At 42.7% G+C, this 17846-nt stretch overlaps 1 protein-coding gene across 5 annotated transcripts in view; it reads left to right on the plus strand.

The window, feature by feature from the left end:
• The window catches only part of macf1a (microtubule actin crosslinking factor 1a), a gene marked incomplete at its 5' end in the record, with an annotated part of 251006 nt that overhangs the window by 117010 nt on the left and 116150 nt on the right, over positions 1 to 17846 (plus strand). For all 5 annotated transcript variants that reach the window (XM_080045300.1, XM_080045302.1, XM_080045301.1 and 2 more), the window contains 11 exons: positions 9874 to 10040; positions 10364 to 10476; positions 10886 to 10992; positions 11482 to 11601; positions 12316 to 12411; positions 13344 to 13471; positions 13583 to 13676; positions 14642 to 14796; positions 15266 to 15572; positions 15962 to 16090; positions 16293 to 16370. In XM_080045300.1, coding sequence (XP_079901426.1) covers positions 9874 to 10040; positions 10364 to 10476; positions 10886 to 10992; positions 11482 to 11601; positions 12316 to 12411; positions 13344 to 13471; positions 13583 to 13676; positions 14642 to 14796; positions 15266 to 15572; positions 15962 to 16090; positions 16293 to 16370 — 1494 coding nt within the window. The remainder of the gene's footprint in view (positions 1 to 9873; positions 10041 to 10363; positions 10477 to 10885; positions 10993 to 11481; positions 11602 to 12315; positions 12412 to 13343; positions 13472 to 13582; positions 13677 to 14641; positions 14797 to 15265; positions 15573 to 15961; positions 16091 to 16292; positions 16371 to 17846) is intronic.

Genomic DNA, 17846 nt, shown 5'->3' on the forward strand with positions numbered 1-17846 from the left:
GGTAAAAGACTCTTCCTCTCTCCCTCCTCGTCTGCCTGTGAGTCCAGCTCCGGATGTTAACCCAGATGCCTCTTCCTAATTAGATCTAGTGGACGTGAGGAGTTATTAAGGAGGGAAAAAAGGAACCAGAGCATTTTTTGACATGGTCCTAATGCCCCCCACTTCCTGCAAACTGTGGATTTTGTCAGTCTGTTGCATCGTCGCACTGCACCACCTGATGAAGGGGAAGCTTGCCTGAGTAGCTGGCAGAGAGACAGCAGGACACAGAAGTGTTTTGATTGGACAGTTCTGGGACACACAAACTCTGGTCCACAGGGAGTTTGACATCAAGGTGGGGAGGGGATCTGTAGACCGGTATCCAGGGGAGAGGCATGTGATGCTAAGCTGTCTGGATGCTTAAGGTGGAGTCTGTTTGAGTTCAGCTGCCTTCCAGATTCAGATGGGCACCCTACCAAGGCACACAACAGCATCAAGTGGGGTTTTTCCACTACGATGAGTTGATTCTACAGGTACCTGGCTGCTCTACATGATTATTCTAAAAACTTTAGACTTTCACGCTATTCTCATCAATAGAAGAAATTAACGCCAGCAATTTTAGATTCACACACACATTGACAACAACATTCCTTTAAGAAGAACAAACACAACCTGGAAGGATTGACACATCACATGAGTAGAGGTAGGATGATGAGGAGAAGCATCAGGGCGGGAAGTCGATACTAACCGATTGAGTATTTAACAAGCTGATGACTGTTGGCTAGAATTCCCCAGCAATCTGTCGCGGCATTGGCTGACGGCACACTATCTCTCGCCCACAACCAATCTGGACACCGTGCTGCCTCGGCGGAATGAGACACTGAGCCCACCGTTACTACTACAGGGGATATCGACAGCATCACCATTAATACTACTTCCACTACGAATACAGTGACGGATAGGATTCCTAACGATCTGTTGTGTGGATTACTTCTCTTCTGGATCCTAAATCTCTCCGCTTGCACTGCAATAACATTACCACAGTAGGAGAGAGGCATCACTAATTCATGAACTCCGATAAATGCTGGATTTTAGTGAAGATAGAGCACTGGGATTGGAGCAGCAACTGGAACTTACAATAAATCTTCAACATCACTTTGTGGTTGATCAAGGACAGAAGGAGGAATCTGGATTGAATTGCAGCAGACGAATGAGATTTCTTGCAGCAGTGACCTCTCATATTTAAAGCAATTAAATCTTGGAGTGAGATAAGCTTCTGATTCCAAAAATTCCAGAAATTCTGCACCACACACACACACTCACTCAGACTTTCACACTTCGTTCCCATGTCACGCACAGACACATGCAGTGTGTGTGCACAGCAGCTGATGCCTCACTAATAGGCTGACAAGCACTGGACTGCTCTATATTTTTCTCTCACCCACAATCATCATCCTGCCTGACACATTGCCTTACACCAACCAGGTAATGGTTCACCTGCCAAATGTCTAGTGATAAATCAAGACGCCCGACCCCAAACCAAATGTATTTTCTTCCCTCATGTGGCTCTGCTGACATAACTGTGTCCTCGTGTCCTTGACTGCGACCACAAGTCTTCTGGGATCGAGAAAGCAGACCATAAAGCAGCTGGCTGCCTAAACATATACGCATACGTGGGTAAACAGCATCCCCTATAGATAGCAGCGCTGACCATTACACTGCCTGAATCAGAGTCAGGTCAGGTGAAGGTAAAAGGAAGGACAGAGGGGAGCTTTGACATGCCAGCCTGTAGCTGTCTGACTGAACCAATAACTGCCTGAGGGAAAGTGACAGCTCATACATCCATCTTCTTATTAACAAGGTTGTGTTCAAGATGGTGCCATGGAAAATGCTAAATCTACACTACCTAACTTCACATTACTCACAGGTGTCAGATTAATGAAGGAGCTGTCAATCACTTGCCAGCCTTTCTGAACATAACCACTATAGTGTCTTTTTTTTGTTGGGATTTTGCTCTGGAAAATCTGGAGTAAATGCCCAAACCTAAGGTTGCATCAACTAGTCCTCCCTGATGGAATAACTACCTGTATTTGCTGCAGTTTCTTTACCAAACCATTTTCTCTTTCAACATCAAAACCATGGGGAACTCCATGGGGTGTGTTAGGCCTCAGCCAGAGGGGGCAGTTGGTGGAGCCCCTCCACTTTCACCAAAGAAGCGCAGACGTTTCAGACGTAAGAATAAGGGCAAAAAGAACAGAAAAGGAGAGTTAGGGCAGGAGGACTTTGAGCATCAAAGAAGCCACGAGCCTGATGTCATAGAGGAAGAGGATGAAGAGGATGAGGAAAAGGCTGCAGTTGTTGAAACAGCAGACTCAGATTTTAGCAACAGAGCTAGGACTCTTAAAACAGTGCCTGATACCCAGTTCACTCATTCCAAAGCTTACCCTCACAGCAATACCCTTTCCCCTGGCTCAGTGAGTGCCAATGTAGGACCCCTACATTGGAGCAACAGACTACTTGATGTGTCCCCCAAGCCAAGCCCAGCATGGAGAGGGGTCTTCTGCCTTCCAGGGGAGGAAGACAGCGTGAGCGCCATCATAGATGTCTCCAGCATCCCAAGCCAAACCACCACCACCACCCCCGTCAACACGGCCCCGACCCTGGGAAGCACCACTCCAGGTGGAGGGAGGGTCTGTCGTGTCAAGGAGAAAGTCCAAGGAGTCCTAGAGAAACCTTGGATTCTCCGACAAAAGAGGGAGAAGAAAGATAAGAGCAGGGTGGAGGGAGAAGGTAGTCGGTCTGGGGGTGTTAAAGGTGGACCAGAAGGGACATTAAGAGTGGATCGGACACCTTCAGGAAGGGAACGCAAAGGAGTGGTCCATATCCGAGAGTTGGATGGTAAACTCCGCGTGGTGAGGACAGTGTACCCCAGTGACTTTGGCTCTCCGGTGTGGAGGGGCGAGAGTGACACTGAGGTAGATGTGCGTATGGAGCCCCCTATCTATTCTTCAGCCACAGGAAATATCCTCAAGGTGTATCTGTCTGAGGAGGACAAAAGTAGAGACCAAATGTTTGCTGGGGATTTACCCGGGCCCTCTAACCAAATGCAGATTCAGGGGACTATGGTTGAGAAGGGCTTTAGCTTGGATACTCCTGTTGGTGCACAGGAGCAGTCGTCTCTGCTGGAGTCGGGCTATGCCAGCGACCTGCCGCTGACCTCTCCAGAGACAGCGGGCACCACGCCCAGTCAGACGGACTGGGGAGGGCTGACCAGCAGCTCATCAGAGAGACTGGACTCCATGGTGGAGAGCCCTATGGCACAGCAGCAACAGGCCACTGTTAAATTCCTACCACAGGTTTGGTTTGCCTCTATCTACCTCTACCTCTACCTCTGTCCTATCATCCACGCTTCAAATCCATTAGCCAACTCCCTGAGATCTTTATCTTTATCTCTGGCTTGAAGAGTGTTATGAGAATGAGTTGATTAATCTCAAAGGTCCTAATCAGTATTCTTGCTATGTGGCTAAAAAAACATAGGATTCATTCAACATAAAATGGTCAAAAAGAGGTTGAAAACCACTGGATAAATCAATAGAATTCTAATACATTTGGGTTTTAGACTGGTGGTCAGACAAAAGAGGCAATCTATGAATAAGATCATAAGAAATTGTGGTGGGCATTTTTCACTTTTTTTCAGACTTTTTATAGACTTGAGAGTTGATAAATTGATTGATAATGAAAATAATGGTATTGTTATAATGGTATTGTTTTTTTCTTAACCATAACATGGTGAAAATAACTTGTAAATTATACTTTAGTAACATTAAACTCCTCTGCATTTTGCTATGCAACCACTAAACATGGGGGTCTCTGTGTCCCATTCTTTTGAACCAGTGGTCTACTGTACTATACAGAGAGGCATTCACTCTCTTTCACTCTTGATTTGTATAAGTGTCGTTTTTCTAATGGGGCCTTTGTGCACATTGTTGGTGGCCACGAAGGGTTGTAGTGTGTGTGTGTGTGTGTGTGTGTGTGTGTGTGTGTGTGTGTGTGTGTGTGTGTTATCAGCCCCTAAAAGGCACTATTCCTGTCTCATTTCTTTCCACCTCTGTCCCCAGAGCCTAATCAACGCAGCACAGACTGTCCTTCCATCCGTCTTTTCCTCTATCTTCCCTCTCTCCCTCTTGTTCTTCTCCTTGGTCTTCTTCCATTACTGGTTCTTTTCCTGACAGCACAGATACTCGCTCACTACAGACGTCTGGTAAAGTGTGAGAGGCAGACAGACAGGCCGGGTGTTGTGTGTGTTAGAGAAAAGCCCATTGGTTCAAAATCACAGGGTTCCTTCTTGCTACAAACTGAAAATTGTTATTTTTCTACCACTCTGTTCGCGTCTGTCTGGCCCAGTTGGTTTTGGCTGAAGAAAAGTGTAGGTCATTTGGGGTGAAGTAGAAGAGGTAGATGGGTTCATATTCTGCTGCTGATTCACATCAGTTTAAGATTAAAACCCTTTTTACAAATGAATTGTATAATAACACAATAACGTCTTAAATGTTCTGGCCACATATGAACTTTGCCATAGTGAAATTGGAAGGAATCTCTGGATAAAATAATCTCTTTTAATGCTTCATTTAGGTATTTTATACAGCGTGCTACAGACAGTATTGAAGTTCCAGCCCTACCTGGCAGGACATTAATTTATTATGTCTCAAAGAAAAAAAGATCTAAAAGCCTTTTGGATAGTCAAGAAGCAGCTGTGGTGCAGTGCCTCTTGACTCTGTCAGCACTGGGTTAGTTGTGTGGTGATGACTGTGGCTCTTTGCTGATGATATCTGGTTAAATTATGAATGACAGTGCAATGGTTTCTTTGGTCTCTCTGTCAGTTACTATCAATATACAGCCATTAGCCCAAGAGGAATCCATCTAATCAGCATTACATCAGAGATACCAACAGAGGCTTCTACTATAAATCGATAATAAAATTCACCAACAGAATATGTTGTTTTGACAGAGTTTATAATGTATGGATGTCTTGGGTTTTTCAAAGGACATATCTGTATGGACCTCTAGTTGATGGCAGTGTTACTTTGAAAGTATGTGTTTATATTTGAATTGCAAAACATTTTTTGAGTCTCTCTTGGGGAATGAGCTTAGAGAGTTTACGTGCTAGCGTACAGCTGTTCAGCCCGACTTCACATTGAAAATGAAAAGGCTGCTGCCGCCTCTTACTCTGCAGTGATACAGCATATGACGGGCATAATGACTTTTCTTTCTTCTTCTATGTTTTTTAATCGACGGCAGCCACAGCTTGTTCAGTCCTCCACACTACACATGCAGTACAGTGAAGCTGGGCAGTCCAGCAGCTGTGTTTACGGCTACGCATCTCAGTTGCTGAGTCATGACAAACACACATACACTGATACTGTAGATCCACACAGGGCCCAGCTTAAGAGAGCTTTTTACTGGCAAGCAATAATCAATACTCCTGTCTTCTGTGTGTGTGTGTGTGTGTGTGTGTGTGTGTGTGTGTGTGTGTGTGTGTGTGTGTGTGTGTGTGTGTGTGTGTGTGTGTGTGTGTGTGTGTGTGTGTGTGTGTGTGTGTGTGTGTGTGTGTGTGTGTGTGTGTGTGTGTGTGTGTGTGTGTGTGTGTGTGTGTGTGTGTGTGTGTGTGTGTGTGTGTGTGTGTGTGTGTGTGTGTGTGTGTGTGTGATGCGATGCCCTTATCTGCATAAAAAGGGATTTGAATTTGCACATTAATCAGTGAGTCGCCTGCTTCTTTAAGCCTCTGGGGCATTCCTACCAGACATTGAAACCGTCGCTCAAATTTATGCCTTCGCTCGTCCTACTGTGTCTGACGCTATCCAGCCATCCATTAATCACATGTCTAACTGAACTTTATCCATCCATCCAGTTTGCTTCAGGATTTGAAGACAGGGTTTTACAGAGGTACTTTTTTGTGCCAGTAAAAGGAGAATTAAACAATTAAACCATCTCGTCCTGCCTGCCATCCAATCTCCCTTTCATTGCTATGGCCCTCACCCATCCCTTCTCCCCCCCCCCAACCCCCCCTTCTCACCACCGACTTCAAAGGGACCATGTTTCAAACAGAGGGCTGGCCCAGAGCCCCGGGGGGCTGCCAGTGGATCATGGGTGTTAGTGACTGAATTGTGGCTGCACTGAACCCTGCTACCACCTGCTCTGATCTCAAAAACATCTCTTGTGTTTCTGCGAGCGAACACTGACATTGATAGAATAACTCCGAGAAGCAGAGGTGTGATGCGTTGAGTCTTAACACCAGGACTTCAAACATGCACACTCTGTGATACACTGTATGAATTCATAGATTGTGGTTATAGAATAGACACACTCATTGTGTGTGTGTGTGTGTGTGTGTGTGTGTGTGTGTGTGTGTGTGTGTGTGTGTGTGTGTGTGTGTGTGTGTGTGTGTGTGTGTGTGTGTGTGTGTGTGTGTGTGTGTGTGTGTGTGTGTGTGTGTGTGTGTGTGTGTGTGTGTGTGTGTACCCTATACTTACTGTGAACTATACTTATTCTGGATGCACATTGGTTGGTATCATGTTCACACATACAGACAATTGTTTTACTTGTCTGAAAAGCGCAAGAGTTTGATGCATTCAAAGACAATTGTCTGCAATGTCATTCATTCGTTCATTCATTCATTCATTCATTCATTCATTCATTCATTCATTCATTCATTTATTCATTGAGGCAAGACGTCTAGTTGTCTTAACAAGTCTCTCCACAACTGACACTGTCATGGATTTCCAGTTGAGAAAGAGACGAAAGACAGTCACATTTTTTAGACATCTGTTGCGTTGTGTGTCATTTTGCTAATGACATAAGTAAAAGATAACCATTGTGTTGATTACATGTGTTGTTTTCGCTATTTGTTACGTTAGAGCTTTGGAGAAGTTGGTTTATATATAATATTTCTTTGTCTTTATCTCTGTTAACTGAATACCCACTAGGCTAATTTAGCAAAGCAGCTGATGTAGAGCTGACATGCTCTGATGACCTCACATATCGTTGGTCGTTAAGTTACCAAACAAGATTGTTTTATATCAAACTGTTTCCAAGTGTCATAGCAACATAGGAATTGAAGAAAGAGTCGGTCCTGTTGAATGGGCCCACTTGTACAGTTAGAAACAGATCCTCGCTTTACTGCCCGAGTGAGTGAGCACTCAAAGAGCTATTTCTGCCTCTGGGGAATATGTACATGTGATAAGATATTCAGATATTATATATTTCATTTGATATATAATATTCATATGCTTTGCAGGAGCTTTTGAACATATCTCACCAGAGTTCTGTACTTTACATGACGAGGACCTCCAATCGCTGTGGTCTTTGAAGAAGGCAGCGAGATGCAGTCAAAAGCTACTCAACTGACTTTAGATTATTAAAGTTCTTTTGCTGTCAGATTCTAAATACCTCATAACATGGCAACCTGTGTGTGTGTGTGTGTGTGTGTGTGTGTGTGTGTGTGTGTGTGTGTTAATTCACCAAAGAAAGTAAGAAACTCTCTCCCTATGTACAGTATACTCATATTCTGAATGTCAGACAAGCAGAAATCTAAGTGGTGGATGAGATAGTGTTGCAGTGGGAGTGTATATCCTCACGCTGTGCTGCTGTATCAATATTCAGACTGTGGATTAGATTCTCTGTTTCTCTGCAAAGGAGCTGGTAGATGCATACAGAGAGGCACAGCTCTGCAGGAGAACACACAGCACAATACACTGTTGTCCATCCATTCCCATTCAAGGCACAAATTCAGCGACGTATCAGTATTTGCTTGTTATAAATGGTTTACTCAATGAGACACCGATAGCATTGCTAAAGTGATAGTTAACTACGTCACGCATACTCTTTGATTCCAACACTTGTTGGATGTATTGATACTGGCTGTTGGTGCCTGTTTAGAGTGTGACAACATACTGATAGTTTGGACTGTGTGCGGTTGTGTGTGTGTGTGTGTGTGTGTGTGTGTGTGTGTGTGTGTCTGTGTCTGTGTGTGTCACAGCTCTTGTTAGTTGAATGTGGATATTTCTTTTTCTTTTTAAACTATATGCTGTTGCACGGTCCACCATTTCCTCCATTGCTGGCCTTGCTACTTTTTTTCATCATCTCTCTCTTCTCCTCCCCCTCTCTGTCTCTTTGGCTATTGCTGCAGTCTGTTGGCACACACTGGACTTTAATACTGCTCTATATTAGCAGTTAGGAGAGAGAGAGACAGTGTGTGAGAGACAGAGGGAGAGAGAGAGAGAGAGAAGGAGAGAGAGAGAGAGGATTGTGGGAAGAAAGGATGACTATAGAAGAATATTGATGACAATAACAGCACAGCCAAGCACTGACGGTTACTGCGTATATACATCACTCCGCCCTTTTGTCACTGTGGACACTTGGACCTAAACAGAGCAAAGTGAAAGGAGGAAGGACACAGAAGGACTAAGGGCTGAAGGGGTCGTGTAGCTCAGTGGGCAGCACATAGATCAAGTAGCTGTCAGTTTCCATGGGAGTCTGGTTTGTCTTCAGGCGTTCAGTAAACATTTACTGTACGTCCTTTAAGAGTAACTGTGTGTGTAACAGCGTCAAACAAACAGACATACAGTATGTTTATTTCTGTCTCTTAGGTGACATAGGCCATGTTTGCACCAACATTAAAGTACAAGAAAGTTTGAATGATTGAAGGCTAATATTTAAAAGTTTTTTTTTTAAGAATAATTGGTGAATTAAACTTCTCACTGCAGGATAATTCAATATTATGTTTGAAGGATGACCTAAAAACTGATGAATTCAAAATGAAAACAATATGCTCAGGCTTTTAAGACACTAGTTGGTATCACAGTATAACACATTTTACATTTACATCATGTAGCTCTGCCCCTGTCTCAAACAGAAGGGAGAGGATTGGAGGAGTGAATGTACAATGTTAACAAGGCTGAGAAGATGAAAGAACATGAAAAACTGAAGAGACAGATTGAGGCACAAGACAGAAGGAGAGGAGGCAAAATGTGTGTGTGTGTGTGTGTGTGTGTGTGTGTGTGTGTGTGTGTGTGTGTGTGTGTGTGTGTGTGTGTGTGTGTGTGTGTGTGTGTGTGTGTGTGTGTGTGTGTGTGTGTGTGTGTGTGTGTGTGTGTGTGTGTGTGTGTGTGTGTGTGTGTGTGTGCGCGTGTGTGTGTTGGATGGTGCACGGCCTCAAGAGCAGGCTAGACTGTATCAAATCAAAGTGTCTTTAAACCTGAAGCAGTGGCATGTTGCTGCCGACTCATTGTGGATGTGCTTCTGTAATTGCTTTTGTTATGTCGGAGAAAAAGCTCAAAGCATTTTGTCTGCTGTGTGTATAGTTACTGTGTGAAGAGACTGGTGTGTGGAGACGACCAATGCCTCAAGGAGCACATTAAAATGCAGCAAGATCTTGAAAGCGTGTGCTGCTGAATTTATTCTTTAAAATAGACTCGGGATTGTGGACTTTGGCAACAACCACTCACTAGAGAATTAGTTTTTGTTTAATCATTGTGTGTTTCTGATCTCACAATCTACACTAAATGTTTCTGGAGTTTATTTCATTTATTTTTTGAATAATTTTATCTAGTTTTTACTTTTTTATGTAATTTATTCTGGTCAGTTTTAAGTGTTTTCATTGGTATTTTTTATTAGCATCTATTTTTTGTGAGCATCTTGATTATTTTATTTTTTTTGTCCCATGTGTGTTGTATGTTACGTCTCAAACTGTGTGTAATGGAAGCCGTGCACTTTGAAACTGCAAAACAAATTTACCTACACGTACAAATACATTGACCTATACTTGATTGACTATACATGGTGAATCCCAGTAGTATTAATCTCTCTCTCTCTCTCTCTCTCTTTCTTTCTCTCCTCCAGATTTCAGAGATCTACGTGTCGGGCGAGTCGGGCGACCTCACGGCCAAAGAGAAGCTGTTGCTATGGAGCCAGAAGGCGACAGAGGGCTACCCCGGCCTCCGCTGCTCCAACTTCACCTCCTGCTGGAGCGACGGACGCATGTTCAACGCCCTGCTGCACAGATACAGGTCAGAGCACAGACACTCCTCTGGGGGAGCTTTAGTAGTACATCTTATGAATGGATTGTTTAAAAAATATATATATATATTATTAATTGCACATAAGAAAATACATAGAAAAAAGTTTAAAAAAAAGGAACGAGATGCCTTCAGTAGGAAGTAAACAAATAAATAATCGGAAAATAAAAGCGATTACTGATAACAAATAATGGTGTAACTGTATTTATAGACATTAAATACCACCAACACATAAGATGCTGATTCAATAGACACACACACACAGACAAGGTAAACTAACCCTTCCCCTCTGTCTGTACACGGTTGATTTCCAGGCCCGACCTGATCGATATGGAGTTGTTGTCGCGGCAGAGTAACAGGGAGAACCTGGAGCAAGCCTTCGAGATCGCTGAGTCGCTAGGGGTTACCAGACTGCTGGACGCTGAAGGTGAGATGATCAACCGACGCCTGTTTAAAAATACTTTGGCCCTTTGTAATTAGGGCCAAAGTATTTGTTTCCAGCTTGTAATTAGGAGGTATGCCAATATTAGGAAATGGCAGCCAGCCCTACTGATTGCATAGTAAATACTGGTATGTTAATGGCTCTAGCCTTAATGTCTCGAGCTGTAGCCTCCAGATATTCTGTCAATCAGTTGACTTTTTTTATTACCTGATAAACACCTTAAAATCCACTCACCACAGTAAATCTCTTACTTCTAGTACATTTTCTAGCATTGTGGAACCGAGCTCCTTTTAATTTGTGTTGCAAAAAATAATTTCTTAGTAGGACACAAACAAATCTTAAATGTCAGTCAGATAATGTTATAAACATCAATCTTTTTCCATCTTCTCTTCAGACGTGGACGTTCCGTCTCCGGATGAGAAGTCTGTCATCACCTACGTGTCCTCCATCTACGACGCTTTCCCCAAGATCCCCGAGGGAGGAGAGGGCATCCTCGCTAACGTACGTCAAGCCTTCACAAGTTTACACGTTATGGTCAACTGTTGGTTCAGTTTCATAGTCATACTTAAAGGTGCTACGAGGAACCTTTTTTTTTTTTTTTTTTTTTTGGCATTTTTCATGCTTTATTAAGGAACTTTAAATCATTCTGAAACAGTCTAATTTTTCACTCCATTCTCAGCGGGAAATGTAATGAACTGTTTGGCTTCATACGTAATGACCTGGAACTTCTACTGTACATAACGATGCAATTATTTGAATAGTGCTCTAGTCGTTCATTATGAATAATAAGTTTTTTTTTTTTAATGAATATGATCTGGAAATGTTTTCTGGGCCAGTCTGTTAATTTATTTAAAATTTTTTAATGCTTTATTTATGGGGTTTTTCTTTTGTGAACAAACACACACACATTTTTTTTTAAATACAAATACAAAACAAAACATTCTGTTCATTTGTAATATATGATTTCCTACCTCTCCCTCCGTCCTTCAGGAAGTGGACCAGCGCTGGTCGGAGTACCAGGCTCGGTTCTCCTCTCTGCTCCAGTGGAGCCGGCACCACACGGCCCTCATGGCCAACAAGAACTTCCCACAGAACCCTGTAGAACTCAAGGTGAGAACGCACAATGTGTTCAATATACATTTAGATTTCTTTAATTATTTGGATTTTTTTATAAAATGTTTCTTCACGCCTGCAATTTCTTGTTACTACTCTATAAGTAAGGGTCAATGACCATCTGAAAGAAAATAAATGACCAATAAAACCTTGCAGGACATTCAGATCTAGGTTAACTTTATTTGGTCTTATAATCTAAACTGGCTTGAAGTAACATGAATACATAACTTCTTTGCAAATGCATTTGGGTTGAATCAAATCCTATTTTATTTTCTCGACAAGAAGCGACAGGGTTTATTTAATTGGGACAGCAGCAGTTAGAGGTGTTAAATAAGAGATAAAGGTTGAAGAATTAGGAATTAATAGAATGTGCATAAGAGTGGAATGAATGAAGTAATGTTAAAAGGACAGACCGTGAGAAAAGGTGGAGGGACGGGAAATGAAGCAGTTAAATACATAGCTTTAGGTGACAGGTGAGAAACCACCCAGAGAGAGACACAGAGACGGAGAGAGAGAGAGAGACACACAGAGACAGAGACGGAGAGAGAGAGAGAGAGAGACACACAGAGACGGAGAGAGAGAGAGAGAGAGAGAGAGAGACTGTGATTACAGAGCTTTTCCCTCTGATAACAGGTATCGACAAAAGCCTGTGGTAATAATGATAACGACCCCATACACCTAATCAATGACTTGTGTCTTTTACTCCTTCAGGCACTTTACAATGAGTACGTCCATTTCAAAGAGACGGAGATCCCCGCCAAGGAGAAGGAGAAATCTCACATCGAACACCTCTACAAACTGATGGAGGTGAGAATGAAGAGAGGGAGGACTGAGAGCAACATGGATGACCACAGGGGCCATTGTACTGTTGCCTGCTGACACCTTTTTTAAAGGAATTTATTAATTTTTTATTTTTTTATTTACATAAAAGTGAGGCCAAATGCAAAAGGGCTCTTGGGATCAGCTTTTTTAGCCATATCCAATTTCTACAATGCCAAGACTTCTAGCTAGGCTACCACAGTGTGGAGGGTTATCACTATTTCAATCATTAATATTTTCACCTCATGCAGAGCTCTTAAACCCCCTACATTTCCTAGGCTGTGGCTAGCTTCAACATCACCTCTAAACAGTGTCTAAAATCGCCCATGAATGAGGGTTAAAGAGAGCAGAGTGTAGCTATGAAGGGAAAGGTGACTCACATTTCAAACCATGTGCAGAAGCTTCTTGTGCATCATGGGGTTCGGCTCAGGGGGACAATGAGAGACACAGAGTTTTCTTACCAATGTGTTCTTAAAAATCTGGTCGTACATCCGTCTCCTGAAGCCTGAACTCTTTTCTACCGATTAGTTCTTATCAATGCAATCGATTGTTTGATTAAACACAAACTCATGATGGTTGATAATAGTTCCTCCTTTATTCTCCCTCAGCTGATGTGACCAGTGTGTGTGTCAGCGGTGTGACTTATGATCAGCTCACAGATAGAACTGTGATGCAATGGAGGCTTGGGGTGTTTATCATGTGTGGGTCCTTGCACTGAACAAACAATAAAGGTTAGGTAGAAACTAACTGTGTGTGTGTGTGTGTGTGTGTGTGTGTGTGTGTGTGTGTGTGTGTGTGTGTGTGTGTGTGTGTGTGTGTGTGTGTGTGTGTGTGTGTGTGTGTGTGTGTGTGTGTGTGTGTGTGTGTGTGTGTGTGTGTGTGTGTGTGTGTGTGTGTGTGTGTGTGTGTGTGTGTCTCAGATGTGGATAGAGTTTGGTCGTATTAAGCTTCCTCAGGGCCTCCATCCCAACGACCTGGAAGACGAGTGGGGCAAACTCATCCTGGAGATGCTGGAGAGAGAGAAGGCTCTACGGCCGGCTGTGGATAGGTACACACACACACACACACACACACACACTGACAAACACACACACACACACATACACTGACACACACACAGGGACACACCCCTTTAACCTGTGTGTGTGTGTGTTTTCAGGCTAGAGCTGCTGCTTCAGAGGGCCAATAAGATCCAGAACATGGCTCTGGACTGTGAAGAGAAACTCACCCTCGCTAGGAACACACTGCAGGCTGTAAGTACTGAACCTCTCTTATCACACACACACACACACACACACACACACACACACACACACACACACACACACACCTAAGCACAAGCATACACACAGGGCCTTGGGGTTTATGTTGGAATAATTTGGCGTGGTAATTTCAAATGTGTTAATGTCTACAAGCTAGGGCTGCAACTAACGATTATTTTGATAATCGATTAATCTGTCGATTATTTTCTCGATTAATCGATTATTAATTAATTAGTGTTTTGGTCTGTAAAGTGTCAGAAAATGGTGAAAAATGTTAATACATTTTCCAAAGCCCATGTTGACGTCCTCAAATGTATTGTTATGTCCAAAACACACAGATATTTCAGTTTACTGTCATAATAGGATTAAAGAAACCAGAAAATATTCACATTTGAGAAGCTGAAATCAGAGAATTTGGACATTTTTTATTAAACAATTACTCAAAACGATTAATCGATTATCAAAATAGTTGGCGATTATTTTAATAATCGATTAATAGTCGATTCATCGATTAATCGTTGCAGCTCTACTACAAGCTTTAAAAAGCAAGTGCCCTTCTGGGAAAATGATTATTTTCTCAACTCTTACCGTGCTGTTTGCAAACACAGTCTCTCTTCCCTCTGTCTTCTACAGCCTAGGCACCAATACTGTAAATGAACCAGTTCTTTCATCCTTGTCTGTCTCAAATGTATCTTTCTGGGCCATGCTGCCAATTATCTGAACTATGGAAGGGAAGTTTGTCAAACATTTTCTATATTTATGTTTTTTTTCTTTCTGTTTTTCATTCATTTAAGGCCTACTTTTGATTCACTCTATTCTGAACTTGATCTATGGCTGGGGGGATGCTAAACTGACAGAACGACATAGCCGATAAAAAAAACCCAACACACACAAATTCAAAATGAGCTAATAAACAAAAAAAGCAAAACCCTAATCAAACCCCCTTGGTTCTATAGGACATGTCCCGAGTGGAGAGTGGCGAGGCGGTGCAGTGTGAGAGAGAACTGTCCTGTTACCTGTCGGACTGTGAGTCTCTGATTGGTCAACTCAACCAGGAACTGAACGTCCTGAGAGAGGAGAGGTACTACCAGGTGGAGCAGCTGGTCTTCAGGTGAGTGTGATGGTGCCAGGCGCTCGGATATCTGTAATGAAGAATGAGTGGCGGGTTTAGCTCTTATGAGTGGTCATTCTGTACAATTAATTAGCATAATCATGACAATAACCTGGAATACAAACAGCTTATTATTATACTGATGGAACTTTATCATTCAGCATTTTGTCCACAAACCTCACAGAAAACCATCTTTTGTTAAATTTCCCATAATATATAAGAAATCGAACCATTTAGCCTAGATGGTCATTTTAATGCATCACTGTCTTCATTGTTGGAACATTATAACCTTTATTTAACACACCGCTAATGCACATCATTACAAAATACTAATTAAAATACAATAGAGACTTTAAAAGAGGGTTAACTACTCAAAATCAATGTACTTATCAGCGAAATCAACCCATGGAAAGGGAATAAATAACCCTCTCCCCTCTAGTAACTACATATTTCTGTCTCCCGTCTCCAGAGTGTCCTGCCTTCAAGAGGAGCTGGTCTCCCTCAGACTGCAGTGCTCCAGTGTCTATAGGAAAGGTCATTTCACCCAGAGCCTGACTAGCTCCAGGGGGGCCGATCTCTCCACGCAGCGACCCCAAGACGGAGGCCTGTCCCTGGGCCAGACGCTGCTGGGTGCGGTGGGCGCCGTGGGAGCGGTCGGTGCCGCGCTGCTAAGGCGACCCATGGCTCGCTCTCAGCTGGTGGCCATGTCGTCATCAGAGGACGAGGGAAGTCTGAGGTTCATCTACGAGCTGCTGGGATGGGTGGAGGAGACACAGGTCAGTCTATGGGCCATCAAATTTAACACTTCATTTAGGGGACTTTAATTTCCTTTATTATTTGCTTGATTATTCGATTCATCAAAAAAGAGGAATACTTTTTTTCATTATTTTTATTTCTGTCCATGATTGTGAGCAGTTTACAAACTAATTATAAGTAGATCACTGGTGCATTGGCCAAAGAGGTATACGCTCTCTTTATAAATAATTCCACATCGTAACAAATAACGATCTAACAAAAATCGTATCTACATGAAAAATGCATCCAACCGAAACTGAAAAGTCATTAAATAAATAAATAAAAAGAAGAAGTTTCTTTGTGAATTAAAAAAGTGAAGTATTTGATTTGTTACTAGCCGTGCTGATGTTTGTATTCCTGTGTGTTTTAGGAGCTGTTGGAGCGAGCTGAGTGGGGCGCAGACCTTCCCTCTGTGGAGAGCAACCTCCAAGAACACAACACCATACACACTGCTATAGAAGAGCTGATAGGCAGCATGCAGGAGGCACGCAAATATGAGGTACACACACACACACACACACACACACACACACACCTATAATACGCACACACACACACTCTCACTTACTCACGCTCTTTCTCACACACACACACACACACACACACACACACACACACACACACGCACACGCACACACACACTAACATGTTTCTTAACAGAGTTGTGGTTTTTAATGAAGCGTTACTGTCGTCTCTTTCAGGCTAAAGTTTCTCCAAACTTCAAGTCCAGTTACTCTGAAACCCTGGCCAAGCTGGAGCACCAATACTGCAAACTACTGGTTAGTCCCAGATGAATAACTATGGATGTGTGTGTGTGTGTGTGTGTGTGTGTGTGTGTGTGTGTGTGTGTGTGTGTGTGTGTGTGTGTGTGTGTGTGTGTGTGTGTGTGTGTGTGTGTGTGTGTGTGTGTGTGTGTGTGTGTGTGTGTGTGTGTGTGTGTGTGTGTGTGTGTGTGTACTGTATGTGGTTAGACACTTCTTCTTCTTTGTCCCGCTGCTCACCCCCGTCTTCAGATAATCCCATTATACCGTGAAACACTGTTCTGCATCTGCTCTCTTTTATCCTTTCCCCCAATTCCCCCCTTTCTTGTCTTTTATTTCTTTGTCTTCTCTTGCTTCTGTTCTTCTTGTCTCTTAATATATTCATAGTTTTTTAACATGTGTTATTCAATCCTAACATAGTGTGTGCACATTTGCTTTGTGAATTTTACTTTGCATTTTTTCAAGAGAAATACCGTTCTTCTTGAGGTTAAATATTCTCATAAAGCCTTATGTTGGATTATATCTGGTAACTGTAGCAGAGCAACTTAAATGATAACATTATTTAAATGATACTCTACAAAAAAAAACGTGTTATTAAGTATGCAAACAGTGCAATATACAGTATCTCACAAAAGTGAGTACACCCCTCACATTTCTTCACATTTTTCTTTATATCTTTCCATGGGACAACATTGAATAAATGACACTTTGATACAATGTAAAGTAGTCAGTGTACAGCTTGTATAACAGTGTAAATTTACTGTCCCCTCAAAATAACTCGACACACAGCCATTCATGTCTAAACTGCTGGCAACAAAAGTGAGTACACCCCTTAGAAAAAATTTACAAATTGGGCCCAAAGTGTAAATATTTTGTGTGGCCACCATTATTTTCCAGCACTGCCTTAACCCTCTTGGGCATGTAGTTCACTAGAGCTTCACAGGTTGCAACTGGAACCCTCTTCCACCCATTTATGACAGCATCACAGAGCTGGTGGATATTAAAGACCTTGCGCTCCTCCACCTTCTGTTTGAGGATGCCCCAAAGATGCTCAATAGGGTTTAGGTCTGGAGACAGGCTTGGCCAGGCCATAACCTTTACCCTCAGCTTTTTTAGCAAGCCTCTGGTCGTCTTGGAGGTGTGTTTGGGGTCGTTATCATGTTGCAATACCACCCTGCGGCCCAGTTTACGAAGGTTGAGTGCACGTGGTCAGCGTCGTACACAGAGGTTGGCTTTGGAAAATAGGCCTATGAATACTGCCAGCATTGCTGAAGGGCTTGAAGGGGTGGGGGGTCAACCTGTCAGTGCTCAGACCATACGCCACACACTGCATCATACTGGTCTGCATGGCTGTCATCCCAGAAGGAAGCCTATTCTAAAGATGATGCACAAGAAACCCCACAAAAAGTTTGCTGAAGACAAACAGACTACGGACATGGATTACTGCAACCATGTCCTGTGGTCTGATGAGACCAAAATACATTTATTTGGTTC

This window comes from Ammodytes marinus, assembly GCF_949987685.1.
Source record: "Ammodytes marinus genome assembly, chromosome: 17".
In the NCBI taxonomy this organism is placed as follows: Eukaryota; Metazoa; Chordata; class Actinopteri; order Uranoscopiformes; family Ammodytidae; genus Ammodytes; species Ammodytes marinus.